Source organism: Euleptes europaea, chromosome 1 (assembly GCF_029931775.1).
Source record: "Euleptes europaea isolate rEulEur1 chromosome 1, rEulEur1.hap1, whole genome shotgun sequence".
Lineage (NCBI taxonomy): Eukaryota > Metazoa > Chordata > Lepidosauria > Squamata > Sphaerodactylidae > Euleptes > Euleptes europaea.
In genome coordinates, this window is record NC_079312.1 from 172,005,407 (window position 1) to 172,020,926 (window position 15,520).

The following is a 15,520-nucleotide window of genomic DNA, read 5'->3' on the forward strand; positions in this document are numbered from 1 at the left end:
CTAGATGGAAACCGTTGCTGTCCTCCATCATAGGCCCGGCAGAACTGCTGAGTTCTACAAGCCCTGTGAAATTGCTTTAAGTCCTGCAGGGCCCGAAGCTCACTGGGCAGAGCTTTCCACTGGGCTGGGGTCAGAGCCGCAAAGGCCATGGCTCTGGCTGAGGACAGCCGAATGCTTTTTGGGCCAGGGATCACCTGTTGAGAACCAGTTGAGAAGGCAGGACACTGTGGGGGTGCCGGTCCTTGCTCTTTCTAAAGTGTCTTCTCTAACTCCAGGGCCCACAGGGACAACCTGGTGGCATAGGGCAGCCTGGTCCCGTTGGAGAGAAGGTGAGTTGAAGCCAGGATGCTTGGAGTCGGCACAAATTGGTGAGGGCGAATGGATTCTTCTCCCAACCACCCCGCCCAGTGTAGGTTCCTGAAAGCTCATGTCACCATAAATGTTGTAGTCTTTAATGTGCCGCACAGTTCTTTGTTGTTTGTTCCCAACACGTGTATGTGTGCATGCCCATTTCTCTGGCAGCCCCGTCTTTTGCCAGCAGCAGATGTAGAAAGACTAGGAGCTGTACATGGAGCATAATGGACAAAAATGTACCAGTGTGCCTGGAGACTGTGAACTGTGTGATAAGGCACTGTGAACAGAGAGATAAGAGGGGACATTCCCATTGGTAGCTGGAGGTGCTGTGGGGAGCAGGTGTAAGTCTCTGCCATGCGTGCCAGGACATGTGCCAGAAGAATCATGGGGCAAGTTAGATGTTTGAAGGAAGAAGAGTTGTTTTTTTAAAAAATAATGTTATTAACTTTAATAAGATACAACAATAGAGGAAATACAAAAAAAAGAAAAGAAATTAAGTTACAGTTGAAATCCAAAATTAAACAATGAAATCCAAAATCCAACCATGTCAAAAATTCTTCACTGCAACTTTCAAACTATACAAAAAAAATAGTCATGTATACTCAATTTATTTTGACTTCCCAAGCTTATTCTGGTTGATATTCTTCTGTCCCAATTTTGTCCCGCATTTTGTAAATTACTCTATATTAAAACAATTGTAAATGTAAAAAACTGTCATAATAAACCAATATCTAAATAATATTTGTCTTAACTCATAAATTTATGTGGTCCAATTATGTGGTCCAACAAATTATATCTTCTTTAATTTTTAGGATAATTTCTTTATTATGTACATAAAGTATGTCTCTCTATTTCAGATTATATGAGGTGGGATATATATTTAATCTATTTATCCTATCTATAGGATCAGTCCAAAGTGGTGTTTCATTTTTGAAATTTAATTTATATTTATCCCAAATTTTAAATAAGCTTTTTCTAATGAAATGTTTTTTTAAAAAATTGTCAGCCAGAATTTTGTCGTCGAAAAGATATGCATGCCAACCAAAACCTTCCCCTTTTCCCTCTAAATTAAGTAGCTTTTTATTTTTTAGAGTAATCCATTCTCTTGCCCATGTCAAACAAGCTGCTTCATAATAAAGATTTAAGTCAGGAAAATTTAAACCTCCTCTAGATTTATCATCGATTAAGTTCAAGTATTTTATTCTTCCTCTCTTATTTCCCCATACAAATCTTAATAGTACACCTAGCTTTTCTCTGCCTTAAATGAGTCTCAGAGCAGCTTACAATCCCCTTCCCTTCCTCTCCCCACAACAGACACCTTGTGAGGTAGGTGGGGCTGAGAGAGATCCAAAAGTGCTGTGATTGCCCAAAGTTCCCCAGCAGGCTTCATGTGGAGGAGTAGGGAATCAAACCCGGTTCTCCAGATTGGAGATGCCGCTCTTAACCACGACACCACGCTGGAACGTCCATAGACGGGGAGACAGGGAAAGTTTTCTCTGGCTAAGCAAGGAACCAAAAAGCAACACTTAATTTATAAAGGGAGAGGCCAGAAAATGAAGCTTGCTTGAGGCTGCAGCCTCTGGGGTGGAGGCCCTACTTCCACAACGGCAGTTATGGGACAGAAGGTTGCACTTCCACAGTCATGGAGGGGTGAGGCACTCTGCGCATGCTCAAGTGTGCTTTCCTTACCCATCAACATCTGCATCTGAAACAGAGGGAAACGGTGTTCTTCTGGAGTGGTGGCTGTGAAAACAATGACTCGGTGACGGATGTGCCATGCCCCTCTGGACAGAGATCAGCCTGTAGAACAGGCAGCTGCGAGTCTAATTTTCTAGGCAGCCATGTGAAGTAGAAATAGCGGCATCTGGAAAAGGTGCCAGTAACCCCTAGGAAGTCTTTCCCCAGGTTGTACTAATGCAGGTGTTTAATATGCCTAAACGCTTTTTTTTGGGGGGGGGAGGGTCTGAGTTAGGGTTGGCAGGTCCCTCTTTGCCCCCGGTGGGAGGTTTTGGGGGCGGAGCCTGAGTAGGGCATGGTTTGGGGAGGGGAGGGATTTCAGTGCCATAGAGTCCAATGGCCAAAGCGGCCATTTCCTCCCGGGGAACTGATCTCTATCGGCTGGAGATCGGTTGTAATAGCGGGAGATCTCCAGCTAGTACCTGGAGGTTGTCAACCCTAGTTTGAGTCCCCTGTGTTGCAAACGCCAGACCCCAGGTCAGATCTGGAGACGCTTCAGGCTAGGCCAGGAGTGGAGAGGTTCATTCTCTGCTTCTCTCTCATTGCACAGGGTGAACCGGGTGAAGCAGGGGACCCTGGACCGCCTGGGGAACCAGGCCGAGCGGTGAGTCTCTTTTGGGGAGTGGCCGAGGGACAATGCAGTGCACCATTCCTTCTAGGGTTACCTTGCTTCAGCGCACCCTCTGCTCATGGCTAAGTAAATCTACCCAGGTGGTAGTCACTGGTGTAGTTGGCTCTCTGCAGAGATGTGACGCTCCCCCCAACATTAAGTGACCATCCCAAGAAGCTGCTTTTGCAAATCTGTTGCCAGGAACAACACCTGACCAGCATATTTCTGTGTGTGTTTTTGCAGGGAGTGAAGGGCTATGCAGGTGAAAAAGGAGATTCCGGCCCAACAGGAGCTGCTGGGTCCCCTGGCAAGAAGGGTCCCCCAGGAGAAGATGGGGCCAAAGGGAATCTGGTGAGTACTGGCTTCTGAATGTAAACGAGGGAGGGCAGTCTGTTTGCAAGAAAACGTCTTGCACCATAGAATCATAGAGTTGGAAGGGACCACCAGGGCCATCAAGTCCAACCCCCTGCATAATGTAGGAAATTCACAACTACCTCCCCCCTCCACACCCCTAGTGACCAGAAGATGGCCAAGATGTCCTCCCTCTCATCATCTGCCTAAGGTCACAGAATCAGCATTGCTTAGTTCTTATGCAGTCTTAGTTCCATGCAGTCTGAAAAGAAGAGAGTCTGCCCCCATAGATCACCCAATTTTGCAATGCCCAATGGAAAAGATTCCACAATTTTTCTAAGGCTGATGGAACAGATGCTCTGATTCCACAGCCTAGAGGACTGAGAGTCAGAGCTGCGAAAAGTCATAGGATGATTACAGTGGGAGGAACCCAAAGGTCATTTGTTCCAGCTCGCTAGCGCAAGAGAGGACAATTAAAGACTGCCTTGTAGGGTTTTGCATATCGATAAACCTGAAGAGAGCTGCTGCTATTGTAGGATTTCTGTGTTGGGCTATATGGTACTCATTGGCTGCTCATATCCTCCATCACAGGGCCCAATAGGCTTTCCCGGTGACCCAGGCCCATCTGGAGACCCTGGCCCTCCTGTGAGTATCAGTCTTTCCAATAATCCACTAGAATGTTGCATTCTGTTTCTGGGATGGGGGATGTTGCTTTAGATGGGCAACTGTAGGAGAAGAAAGGACAAAGGTGAGCAAGGTGCAAAATTGAGAGTTCATTTAGCTTTTCTAGATCCCTACGCTTTTCACAATTTGCTTTGCCAGGGGATCTTCTATAGAAATTTCTCGGCTCTCACCCCAGTGCCGGATGCTCTAGCAATTTCCTCCCAAAACTCTATGGCAGCCACTTGGCCATCACGGGTTGACCTTGTACCAACCACCCTGGCTCTGCATATCCTGCCTCATGGATGTTTTAAAGGAGTAAAACTGGACTGGCCCCGTAATGCCAGAATACCCTGGAGAAAGGGTGCATTAAAATATATAGCAGGAACCTCCAGAGTGCTTTTCCATCTCTCGCAATCTAGACTTGTTAGACAATTAAGAACCATCTTCAAGAAAATTGCACCCATTTCAACAGATAGCAGAACTTTACGTTTTGAATTCAAGATTTTGAGTGCTGAAAGGGCTCCCCCCCCCTTTGCAAATCCAGCTTTTGAACAAAGATTCTCGATAAACGTTTTAGTCTCGTTATGCAGTAATGTAAAGTATTTAGGAATCAATTCATCGTATCTCCCCCCCCCCATATTTAGATGGCAACTTCACCAGTGGCTGGCCTGCTTGGAGACCTGCTGGTTTTGCAACTTGGAATGAGTCTTCTCAGTGACCAAAGCATGGTGTAGTGATTAAGAGCGGTGGAGTCTGATCTGGAGAACCAGGTTCGATTCCCCACTCCTCCACATGAGAGGCGGAAGCTAATCTGGTGAAGTGGATTTGTTTCACCCCTGTGACACACGAAGCCAGATGGGTGACCTTGGGCGAGTCACACTCTCTCAGCCCCACCTACCTCACAGGGTGTCTGTTGTGGGGAGGGGAAGGGAAGGTGATTGTAAGCCGGTTGAGTCTCCCTGAAGTGGTGCAGAAAGTCGGCATATAAAAACCAACTCTTCTTCTTCTTCTTCAAAGTACCCATGCAGGAAGGGTATCAGGACATACATCAACAAAGGAGTACCTTTCCCCCCCTTTCAGATACTTCCTAGTGGCAGTTCAGTGTGGCAGCCACTGGGTAGGGGCTTCTATCCCTGTCATGTTCACACTGGTCTTCCTCCTTCATCTGGGCTACCAACAAATTGATGTGGAGATCAACAGAGCTTTTGGATACAGATCGAGCTGATTTCAGCATGCCCAGGGTTTGACCTCCGCTATTTGGAAATTTCTTAGGATCTTCTCAGTCCCACATGTTCTGTAATGGGGAATGCTGAAGACAAATTAGGGTAAAGGTAGTCCCCTGTGCAAGCAGCGGGTCATTACTGACCCGTGGGGTGACATCACATCCCGATGTTTGCTAGGCAGTATGTGATTGCCATTGCCTTCCCCAGTCATCTACACTTTACCCCCGGCAAGCCGGGTAATTCAAATCCCCATGCGGCCATGGGAGCTTTCTGGATGATCCTGGACCTGTCACTCGCTCGACCTAACCTACATGATAGGGTGGTGGTTGTGAGAACAAAATGGAGGAGAGAGAATGATGCTGTAAGCCACTTTGGGCCCACCTTAGGGAGAAAAGCGGGATATACATACCTAAGAACACAAGAAAAGTCCTGCTGGATCAGACCAAGGCCCATCAAGTTTAGCAGTCTGTTCACACAGTTGCCAAACAGGTGCCTCTAGGAAGCCCATAAGCAAAATGACTGCAGCAGCATTGTCCTGCCTGTGTTCCACAGCACCTAATATAATAGGCATGCTCCTCTGATCCTGGAGAGAACAGGGATGCATCGTGACTAGTATTCATTTTGACTAGTAGCCATGGATGGCCCTCTCCTCCATGAACATGTCCACTCTCCTCTTAAAGCCTTCCAAGTTGGCAGCCATAAGAAGAGCCCTGCTGGATCAGACCAAGGCCCAACACGTCCAGCAGTCTGTTCACACAGTGGCCAACCAGGTGCCTCTAGGAAGCCCACAAACAAGACTATTTATTGAAGCATTGTTGTCCTGCCTGTGTTCCACAACACCTAATAGAATAGGCATGTTCCTCTGATCCTGGAGAGAATAGGGATGCATCATGACTAGTATCCATTTTTGCTAGTAGCCATGGATAGCCCTCTCCTCCATGAACCTCTTCAGGCCTTCCAAATAAAGAAATAAATACAAGTGGGTATCAAGTACAACTGGGGTACTAACATTAAAAACTAGATGTTTAAAAAAAGTCTGAAAAAGCTTTATGGTTTGAATGTGTAAACGGTTAAGATTTGGGGGAGAGAAGGAATAAGCCCAGAATTAGGGAAAGAGGCAGAAAGCGACATCTATCACATTCTGTTTCTTCTCTGGTGTTGAGACGACTGTTCAATGGGAGAGGATGGGTAGATTTCAACGCTAATTTGTACCTTTCTTCTTCTGTTCAGGGTCTTGATGGCGGTCCTGGTGAGAAAGGTGATGTGGGGGATCCTGGACTGCTAGTGAGTATGACAGGCATGAGTTTTGGGGAGCAATCCCTCAACCCCCCCTCCAACACTGTTGTTGATTTTGTTTAGGTTTTTTTAATGGCCCAAAGGCAACTGTATATCATTAAAACAGACACAGGATGTCACTACACTATTGATTTCAACAAGTTTAGCTATTGTTCCCTCTCCCAAGGAACTAGGGGAACTGCAGTTCTCCTGTGGCTTTGATTCCCAACATACCATCCATGAGCGCCATGGTACCCAGTGCTGTGTTTCCTGGTGCCCACCTCTTTCTTCACCAAAGCAAAGTGCCTGCCCTGACTTTCTTCCACTTCAGAACAGAAGCTGCTTCAGAACAAGCCAAGAGATGTCACCTGTATTTCTGCAGGGAAGGAGGGTTGCCAGCCTCCAGGTGGTGGCTGGAGATCTCCCACTATTACAACTCATCTCCAGGCGATAGAGATCAGTTCCCCTGGAGAAAATGGCTCCATTGAAAGGTGGATGCTATGGCATTAGACCCCTTTGAGGTCCCTCCCCTCCCCAAATCCCACCTTCCTCTGGGTCCACCCCCAAAAACCTCCTGCCGGTGGCGAAGAGGGACCTGGCAACCCTACCTGTGGTTGAGAACAGCAACCGTTTCCATCTTGGCTGGCCACCCTCCCTTCTCTCCCTTACCTTTTTTACTTTGCATTTTTTAGTTTATTAGTGTTTGGTTGGCACCTACTGCTGCAGTGATTAAGAGGCACCACTAGCATTTTAAATGTTGAGCAGTTTAACTGTAATTGTGATGTTTTAAGTTGTTAGAACATCTTGTGAGCCGCCCTGAGCCTGGCGTTGCTGGAGAGGGGCGGGATAGAAATGGCAAAATAACAATTAATAAATACAGGGAAATAACTAAAGGGAACTCTACAGAATTTGTCAAAGGCTTTCACAGTCAGAGTTCATTTATTTCTGATTTATTTTTAGGGACCCCCGGGAGCTTCTGGGGAGCCAGGTCCTCATGGATCTCCAGGGAAGAGGGTAAGTTGCCATTTCAAGGTCTAAAAAGCTGTGTACTTTGCATGTGTAAACTGTCCTATCTTTCACAGCCTTGCTCAGGTCTTGCGGACTGAAGGCCGTGGCTTCCTTTATTGAGTCAACCCATCTCATGTTGGGTCTTCCTCTTTACCTACTGCCTGCAACTGTTCCTAGCATTATTGTCTTTTCCAGTGAGTCTTGTTTCCCTAGAGCTTTAGATTTCCTGAAACATCCTTCAAAACAAATCATGAATCCAGACGGGGAATGAGCATTGCTTTTTGGCAGCATGATTTGCTTTGCTTTTTCCCTAGACAATCTTTCTCTGAAAGTTGGATAGGGGTTTTGAAAGATGAGAGCCCTCCATTTCAATTAAACTATTTCACACGGTGATGTCATGTCTATGTTCCAGGGACCTCCTGGGCCAGTGGGCCGTGAAGGCCGACAGGGCGAGAAAGGGGCCAAGGTAAGAGAGTTTATACAACTCCCAGCAAAAAGATTCACCTGGGCTTCTAATAACTCTTGTCTGTTTCAGTTTTCTCATCTGTCCCATTTCTGGGTCCCTCATCCCCCCCACCCCCATCCCAGCATCCCCACTGGAGGAATGCACCCTGGAATGGGTAACTCTGCATAACCCCTGGGGAGGTGGACAGCTAGGGTTGCCAGCCTCCAGGTGGTGGCTGGAGATCTCTCACCCTTATAACTGATCTCCAGGTGACAGAAATCAGTTCCCCTGGAGATAGGGTTGCCACCCTCAAGGTATTCGCTGGAGATCTCCTGCTATCGCAACTGATCTCCAGCCGATAGAGATCAGTTCACCGGGAGAAAATGGCCACTTTGGCAAGTGGACTCTATGGCATTGAAGTCCCTCCCCTCTCCAGACCCTGCTTTCCTAAGGCTCTACCCCAAAATCTCCAGGTACTTCCAAAACCTGGAGTTGGCAACCCTCTAAGCAGCCAGAACCTGAGCCAATCAAATGTCATTACAATGTGTGTCTTTTTCTGTCTTCAGGGGGAGCCTGGCACGGAAGGGCCCCCGGGAAAGACGGGCCCTGTGGGCCCCCAGGGGCCCCCAGGCCGAGCTGGCTCAGAAGGTCTACGTGGGATTCCTGGCCCAGCAGTGAGTGCCTTCACTTGTAAGCACGCGGCAGGGGGTCTTGATGCCAGATAGTGGGGGTACATCTTCCTATGGCTTCACATGAGTGGAAGAAAAACTAGAGGAGGAAAGGCAGGGTTAGCCATCCTTCCTCTATTTAAAAAGGGTGGAAGAAATAAAGGATAGACTGCTATTGGTCAATGTTTTCCACATGGGAGAGGACTTGGAAGCAATGAATGTTGTTGTTGTTTTTAATCTATTTATCTTTGGGCTTGTAACCCGCCCTCTATCCCGGCCAAAGCTGGGCTCAGAGTGGTTAACATCAGGTAAAAACAATACGTACAATAAAATATACAGGGGGGGGGGAAATTAAATCCTCGTTAAAATCACTAATGGTTTGGACTCTGATCTGGAGAACCGGGTTTCATTCCCCACTCTTCACATTAGCGACAGATCTGGAGAACCGGGTTTCATTCCCTACTCCTCTGCCTGAACAGTGGAGGCTAATCTGGTGAACTGGATTGGTTTCCCCGCTCCTACACACGAAGCCAGTTGGGTGACCTTGGGCTAGTCACAGCTCTCTCAGCCCCACCCTCCTCACAGGGTGTCTGTTGTGGGGAGGGGAAGGGAAGGCGATTGTAAGCCAGTTTGATTCTCCCTTAAGTAGTAGAGAAAGTCGGCATACAAAAACCAACTCTTCTTCTTCCTCCTCATGCTAAGAGAAGTCTGGCACTCAGAGGCAATGCTTGGAAAGGTCATGGGATCCTGCCTCTTGGCTCTCTCCCTGTCTTAAGGAGGACTCTTCGAACTGATAATTCCAGATGGATAGCTGTACTAGTCTGTAGCAATCAAATAATGCAGGGATCCAGTGAAACTTTAGGTCATAGGTTGCCAAACATTTCTTTACTGAGAGCTATTTCTGAGTAACAGCGGACGTTCCAAGCTATCCTCCCCACCCCAATATGTTACCAATTTTTTTTTCTGTCCTAGAAACAGAACGTCGACTAGGACAAGCCCCAGAAATGGAGCTATTAGCTAAGCAGCATATACAAAAACCCAATGTTTCATTATAATTTATTGCGGTGATTGATCAGTATTACAAAGTTAAAACATAATTAAAACAATAGTTCAATACAATAACAAAAATAGCTGCATGACCATTTGAGCTAGTCAAATGGGTTGAAAACTCTGCAAAGCTTAAAAGAAAAAGTCTAGAGCAGATTTTTTTTTCTAGACCTTTTTCTGCATCTTCTAGGCTAGAGGTTGCAAGAGCTATTCTGCTGCAGCCGGCAAGATACATGTACATCATGTGTTACCTGTTGGCAGGGCCAGAGCTTGGGGGGCAGGCGAGGAGGGCAGCCGCTGCCCCTGTGGCATGCAGAGGGCAGCAGAACTGCCCCTCCAACCGACCTGCTCCTCCTGTAGGAGAGGAAGTTCTGCCACCCTCCCTGCATGCCACAGGGGCGGCGGCTGCCCTCCCCGCCAGCTATGGCCCTGCCAGTTGGAGACCCCAGGTTAAGAGGCTAACACAATTTATACTGGCATAAGCTTTTGTGAGTCAGATCTCACATCATCTGACGCCTCACAAAAGCTTGGTGGTGGTGGAAGTTGCTGGCAAGCCGCAGCCAACTTCTGGCGAGCCCGCAGGGTTTTCAAGGCGAGAGATGGACAGAGGTGGTTTGCTGTTGACTACCTACACGTAGTAGCCCCAGACTTCTTTGGTGGTCTCCCCACCAGTAGTGACCAGGGCCGACCCTGCTTAGCTTCCGAGATCTGACGAGATCGGGCTAGCCTGGGCCATCCAGTTCAGGGCCAGGACTTATCCCGGAATAAATTTTGCTAGTGCCTAAAGGGCCATCGGATTAGGGTCGCCAACCTCCAGGTATTAGCTGGAGATCGCCTGCTATTACAAACTGATCTCCATCCAATAGAGATCAGTTCCCCTGGAGAAAATAGCCACTTTGGCCATTGGACTTGATGGCGTTGAAGTCCCTCCCCTCCCCAAACCCCGCACTCCTCAGGCTTCGCCCCAAAAACCTACATCGGATACCTGCTTGATCTTTTAATGAAATGTGCGTGATTTAACGGAGTTGTTGACAACTGGGTAAAGCAACCTAATCTTTCTCCGAAAGCAGGTCTTGCAGCAGTGGAGGCAGCTTTTCTGGCCCTGGCCTGGTGGAATAGTCTCCCTAGCGATACCAGGGCCCTGTGGGACCTTACGGAGTTCCGCAGTGCCTGTAAAATGGAAGTATTCCACCAGGCCTACAACAGAGGAAAGCCACAAGTTCATCCATTATTGCGGGCCTCCCCATCCTCCCTCCCATTCTTCACATCTGTGGGTAGGGTTGCCAACCTTCAGGGACCTGGAAACCCTATCTGTGGGGGGGTTGGCGCCTGGGTCATTTTTAAGGCCACCTGGTTTATGGTTTTAATATGATGTTTTAAATTATTGTTTTATGGTTTTGTGTATCTTAAAGGTTGTTATCCTCCCTGAGCCTGGCCTTGGCTGGGAATGAGGGCAGGCTATAAATTCGGGGTGGGTGGGAGGATTAATAAAAATACATAAATAAATAAACCAGCAAAGAAAAGTGTCAGCCTGTAGTATCCTTGTGGGCATGCATACACTGCCGCTGTATCGCACCCTATTTACAGACACTGTGTTTTTGTATGTGAATTATTACTTACGTGTCCTTTTGTGCGCTGGTGCATTTCCCCTGCTCCCACCCCTGTTTGGCTCAGGGATATGTAACATCCCTCCCTCCCCCATAACATCCTCCTTGAATTCCAAAAATGCCATTTGTTACAACTTTGCACCTCCTTCCTCCAACAGGGTGAACAAGGACTGCTCGGAGCACCGGGTCAGGCAGGTCCACCGGGGCCCATGGTGAGTGGTAGAAGAGGACAGATCTCTGGTCTTTACAAAGGACAATCAGATCACATCCCCAAGTGTTTTTTTTCCTAAACACCTGCTACCAGCATGGTAGAGAGCCAGCTTGGTGTAGTGGTTAAGACCGGGGTTTGGAGTGGTGGACTCTAATCTGGAGAACCGGGTAGGTTTCCCCACTCCTCCACATGAGCGGCAGATGCTAATCTGGTGATCCAGGTTGGTTTCCCCACTCCTCCACATGAAGCCAGCTGAGTGATTTTGGGCTAGTCACAGTTCTCTCTGAACTCTCTCAGCCTCACCTACTTCGCAAGGCGTCTGTTGTGGGGAGGGGAAGGGAAGGTGATTGTAAGCCGGCTTGATTCTTCCTTAAGTGGTAGAGAAAGTCGGCATATAAAAACCAACTCCTCTTCTTCTACCAGCAACCCTGTTTTGTCTTCAAGACTCCTGAACAGCTCCTTTTCTTTTTCTCCCTTTTGATGCCTTTGAATTATAATGGCTTTTCCCTGAGTATTTATTTAATGCGAGGAGATAGCATTATGCGCACTTTGAGGGACTACAAACAAAAAAGCTCATCAATGGAATAAGCACACATAATCTCCAAACACAGTCTTTTTCAATGGAGGTGGTTCTCTTATTCAGCTGTGAGTCACCGAGTGATGTCATGTTTCGCAATCTGCATGCATTGTGAGTCAACCCGCATTCTTCATCTAGTAGGTCTCAATTAGCTGAAATCCTACAACATCCATCTCCTAGAGCTGTGGGCCACGATGATCCAAAAGCATCAAAAAGCTTGTTGACGCCGTTATTTTTCTTCACAGGGTCCCACTGGACTTCCGGGCCTCAAAGGCGATCCTGGGTACAAGGGAGAAAAGGTGAGTGCAGGCAGGCATTACCCGAGGAGACACCTGCTACCTGGAGGGAAGATCGTGTGACACATCTAAAATTCCCGGTTCTCCTGTTCTAAGAAAGGCTTCGTGTGCTTTGAGAGCCAGCGTGGTATAGTGGTTAGGAGCGGTGGACTCTAATCTGGAGAACCGGGTTTGATTCCCAGCTCCTCCACATGAAGCCTGCTGGGTGACCTTGGCTAATCACAGTTCTCTCCGAACTCTCTCAGTCCCACCTACCTCACTGGGTGTCTGTTGTGGGGGGAGGAAGGGAAGGAGACTGTAAGCCAGTGTGATTCTCCTTAAAAGATAGAGAAAAACTGCATATAAAAACCAACTCTTCTTCTACTACTACTACCTAATTAAATCCTCCCTTTTCACTTTGATCTGTGGGATTAAGTGAAGCCTTGAAAACTTCGGGTTGGGAGTGGGTGCGTAACTCAGCAACAGAGAATCTGCTTGGCATGCCAGAGATCCCAGGTTCAATCCCTGGTGTTACCAGTTAAAAGGATGAGGCACTTAGTAATTTGAAAGACCTCTCCGAAAGATCCTTCAGAGCTGCTGCTTGACAAAGTACAAAAAGCTCATGTCGATAGACAAACAGTCTGACTAAATAAAAGGCAGCTTGCTTCTTCATGGTCTCGGTGCATGGGTTTTATGCCTGTGAAGGAGCCAACCTTGGAAATTTCTGGTGAGAAGAAGAAGATGAGGAAGAGGAGTAGTTCGTTTTTATATGCCGACTTTCTTTACCACTTAAGGAAGAATCAAAGCGGCACACAATCACCTTCCCTTCCCCGCCCCACAACAGACACTCTGTGAGGTAGGTGAGGCTGAAAGAGCTCTAAGAGAGCTGTGACTAGCCCAAGGTCACCCAGCTGGCTTCATGTGGAGGAATGGGGAAACCAACCCGATTCACCAGATTAGCCTCCGCCGCTCATGTGGAGGAGACGGGAATCAAACCTGGTTCTCCAGATCAGACTCCACCACTCCAAACCACCGCTCTTAACCACTAACCACGCTGGCTCATAAAATGCCCCTCTGCCTCAGCATGGAGATGCTCCGCACATACCCACTCAGTTCCAATTAGTCCACCGCATGGTAGACAGCTTCAGGAACTTCTTCCGAGCTTTTTCCTTCACTCGTGAGCTACTTCACTTGGATTCATTGCCTTTTCTAGATTTTTTCCCCCGGGCTCTGGCTCTCTCTCCTCCCACCTTTGTCCATGGCAAAAACGACATCTTTTTAGACGTGCTGGGGCTATGGCGGGGAAGAAGGGGTCATTGACAGATGGTCACAGTCACTGCCTCCTCTGCCTTGGAGAGACCCATAGCACCGACACCTGTAAGCATTGCCTAAAGTAGGGGTGTCAAACATATGGCCCAATATGAACAATTCAACATAGTACCAATGCCCTTGTTAACAAAATGCAACAGGTGCGCGCAGACTGCTGGTATGAATTGGTAATGAGAACCATGAGCCTATAATGCGTACATATGTTTATCCGATTCAGGCACCTATGCATCAGTGTCCTATAGGGTTGCCATCTCCGGGTTGGGGAATACCTGGAGATTTGGGGGGGGGGGCGTGGAGCCTGAGGAGAGCAGGGTTTGGAAAGGGGAAGGACTTCAGTGCCATAGTGTCCAATTGCCATTTTCTCCAGGGGAACTGCTTTCTATCACCTGGTGATCTCCAGCCACCACCTGGAGGTTGGCAACCCTAATGTTCTAGATTTCCTCAACAACTGATTCTATGACAGTCGGCAGATCATGAGAGGGAGAGCATCTTGGCCAACTTCTGGGCATGGAGTTGGGGTCACTGGGGGTGTGGGAGGGGAGGTAGTTGTGAGTTTCCTGCATTGTGCAGAGGGTTGGACTAGATGACCCTGGTGGTCTCTTCCAACTCTATTATTCCAACTGGATCAGGTCACATGTTTCTACAAGAGATCTTCCCTTTCTTCCTGAGTTTCCCCTGTTCCTTTCTAGGGTCATGCTGGACTCATTGGGTTGATCGGCCCCCCAGGTGAGATGGGTGAGAAAGGTGACCAGGGGCTGCCAGGGAACCAGGGAACACCAGGCCCTAAGGGCGACCCCGTGAGTAGATGAGAGCTGAGTTCAGGTGGGGAGGGAGGGGTGTGGGGGAGGGCTTTTGCAGCTTGGCTGGCGGAAATCCCCACAATACCTAACGTCTGCTCTCCAATAGGGAATTGTTGGACCATTTGGCCCTCCAGGCCCACCAGGATCTCCCGGACTCTCTGTAAGTACCTCCCCTACTTCTGTCCAATAGTTCCCAAGTTCCCACTTCCTTCCTTCCTTTTCAGTTGTCGTTGTTGTAGTTGTAATTAATAATTAATAATAATAAATATTATTATTATTAATAATAATATGTTGCTTATTCCTAATCACTATCCCTTCCTTATTGAGACTGCCTGTATCTCCTTTCCTTTATTCTTTCCCCTCTGATTAGTTCCCTGCCATTATGATGGTTTTAAGGGCGAAAATAGAATTTGAATAGATACTGGAGAATTTTAACTGTAACTTGTATGGTTTATTGTTGTATATGTTGTAAGCCACCCTGAGCCCGACCTGCTTGGGGAGGGCTGAGGAAGGAAGGAAGGAAGGAAGGAAGGAAGGAAGGAAGGAAGGAAGGAAGGAAGGAAGGAAGGAAGGAGGGAAGGAGGGAAGGAAGGAAGGAAGGAAGGAAGGAAGGAAGGAAGGAAGGAAGGAAGGAAGGAAGGAAGGAAGGAAGGAAGACATGGCAACTCTGTGATGCACAGATAGCGATGCACAGGCATATGGCTCAGTGAATATCCAGATATTCAACCACTATGCAGTCTATCCCATATAATGCAACTTAGCATCCTAGTGCTTCTCTCCTGTTGTGGTCTTCTCCGTCCTTATCCTACGCTGTGTGGGTTTTTTGTTTTTTTTACTACCGTTTGACGTGCTCTTAAAATGTATTTTAGTTTTAGTTTTAATTGTTTTTATGAATTATGTTTATGTTATGTTTTATCTGATAGTCTAGGAACCTAGAAGGTTGAGCCTCAACAATTATTTTTTATAAATATATATTCATTATTAAGTGAAATTGTTCTTTAAATGAGTTAAAAGCTTAAGCCCCAAAAAGTAAATTACATACATGTAAGAAGTCACATAAAACAACTCAATTGGCTGCACTATAAAAACCTCAAGGCCATATGCATTTCGGCCCATAGGGACTTCTTCGGTGGTCACAATGCAGAGTATGCACAAGTCTACAATCAACCAATGTCATAATTTTTGTAATCGTCAATGCAGGATGCATATGACACAGTTCATTGTTGGGGCTCCAAATACAGACAAAAGTAAAACGAGGCCTGAACTCATCCTGGATCATTTAAATAAGCATGATGCAACCATGCTCCTTAGGGTTGCCCACCTCCAATTACTGTAACCAT

General features: G+C 47.3%; 1 protein-coding gene across 1 annotated transcript in view; it reads left to right on the forward strand.

Moving 5' to 3' along the window:
- Window positions 1-15,520, forward strand: part of COL5A3 (collagen type V alpha 3 chain) — a 158,497-nt gene that overhangs the window by 128,792 nt on the left and 14,185 nt on the right. Inside the window, exons 49-60 of the mRNA XM_056867384.1 lie at window positions 276-329; window positions 2,642-2,695; window positions 2,945-3,052; window positions 3,644-3,697; window positions 6,169-6,222; window positions 7,174-7,227; window positions 7,634-7,687; window positions 8,233-8,340; window positions 11,147-11,200; window positions 12,022-12,075; window positions 14,070-14,177; window positions 14,287-14,340. Coding sequence (XP_056723362.1) covers window positions 276-329; window positions 2,642-2,695; window positions 2,945-3,052; window positions 3,644-3,697; window positions 6,169-6,222; window positions 7,174-7,227; window positions 7,634-7,687; window positions 8,233-8,340; window positions 11,147-11,200; window positions 12,022-12,075; window positions 14,070-14,177; window positions 14,287-14,340 — 810 coding nt within the window. The remainder of the gene's footprint in view (window positions 1-275; window positions 330-2,641; window positions 2,696-2,944; window positions 3,053-3,643; window positions 3,698-6,168; window positions 6,223-7,173; window positions 7,228-7,633; window positions 7,688-8,232; window positions 8,341-11,146; window positions 11,201-12,021; window positions 12,076-14,069; window positions 14,178-14,286; window positions 14,341-15,520) is intronic.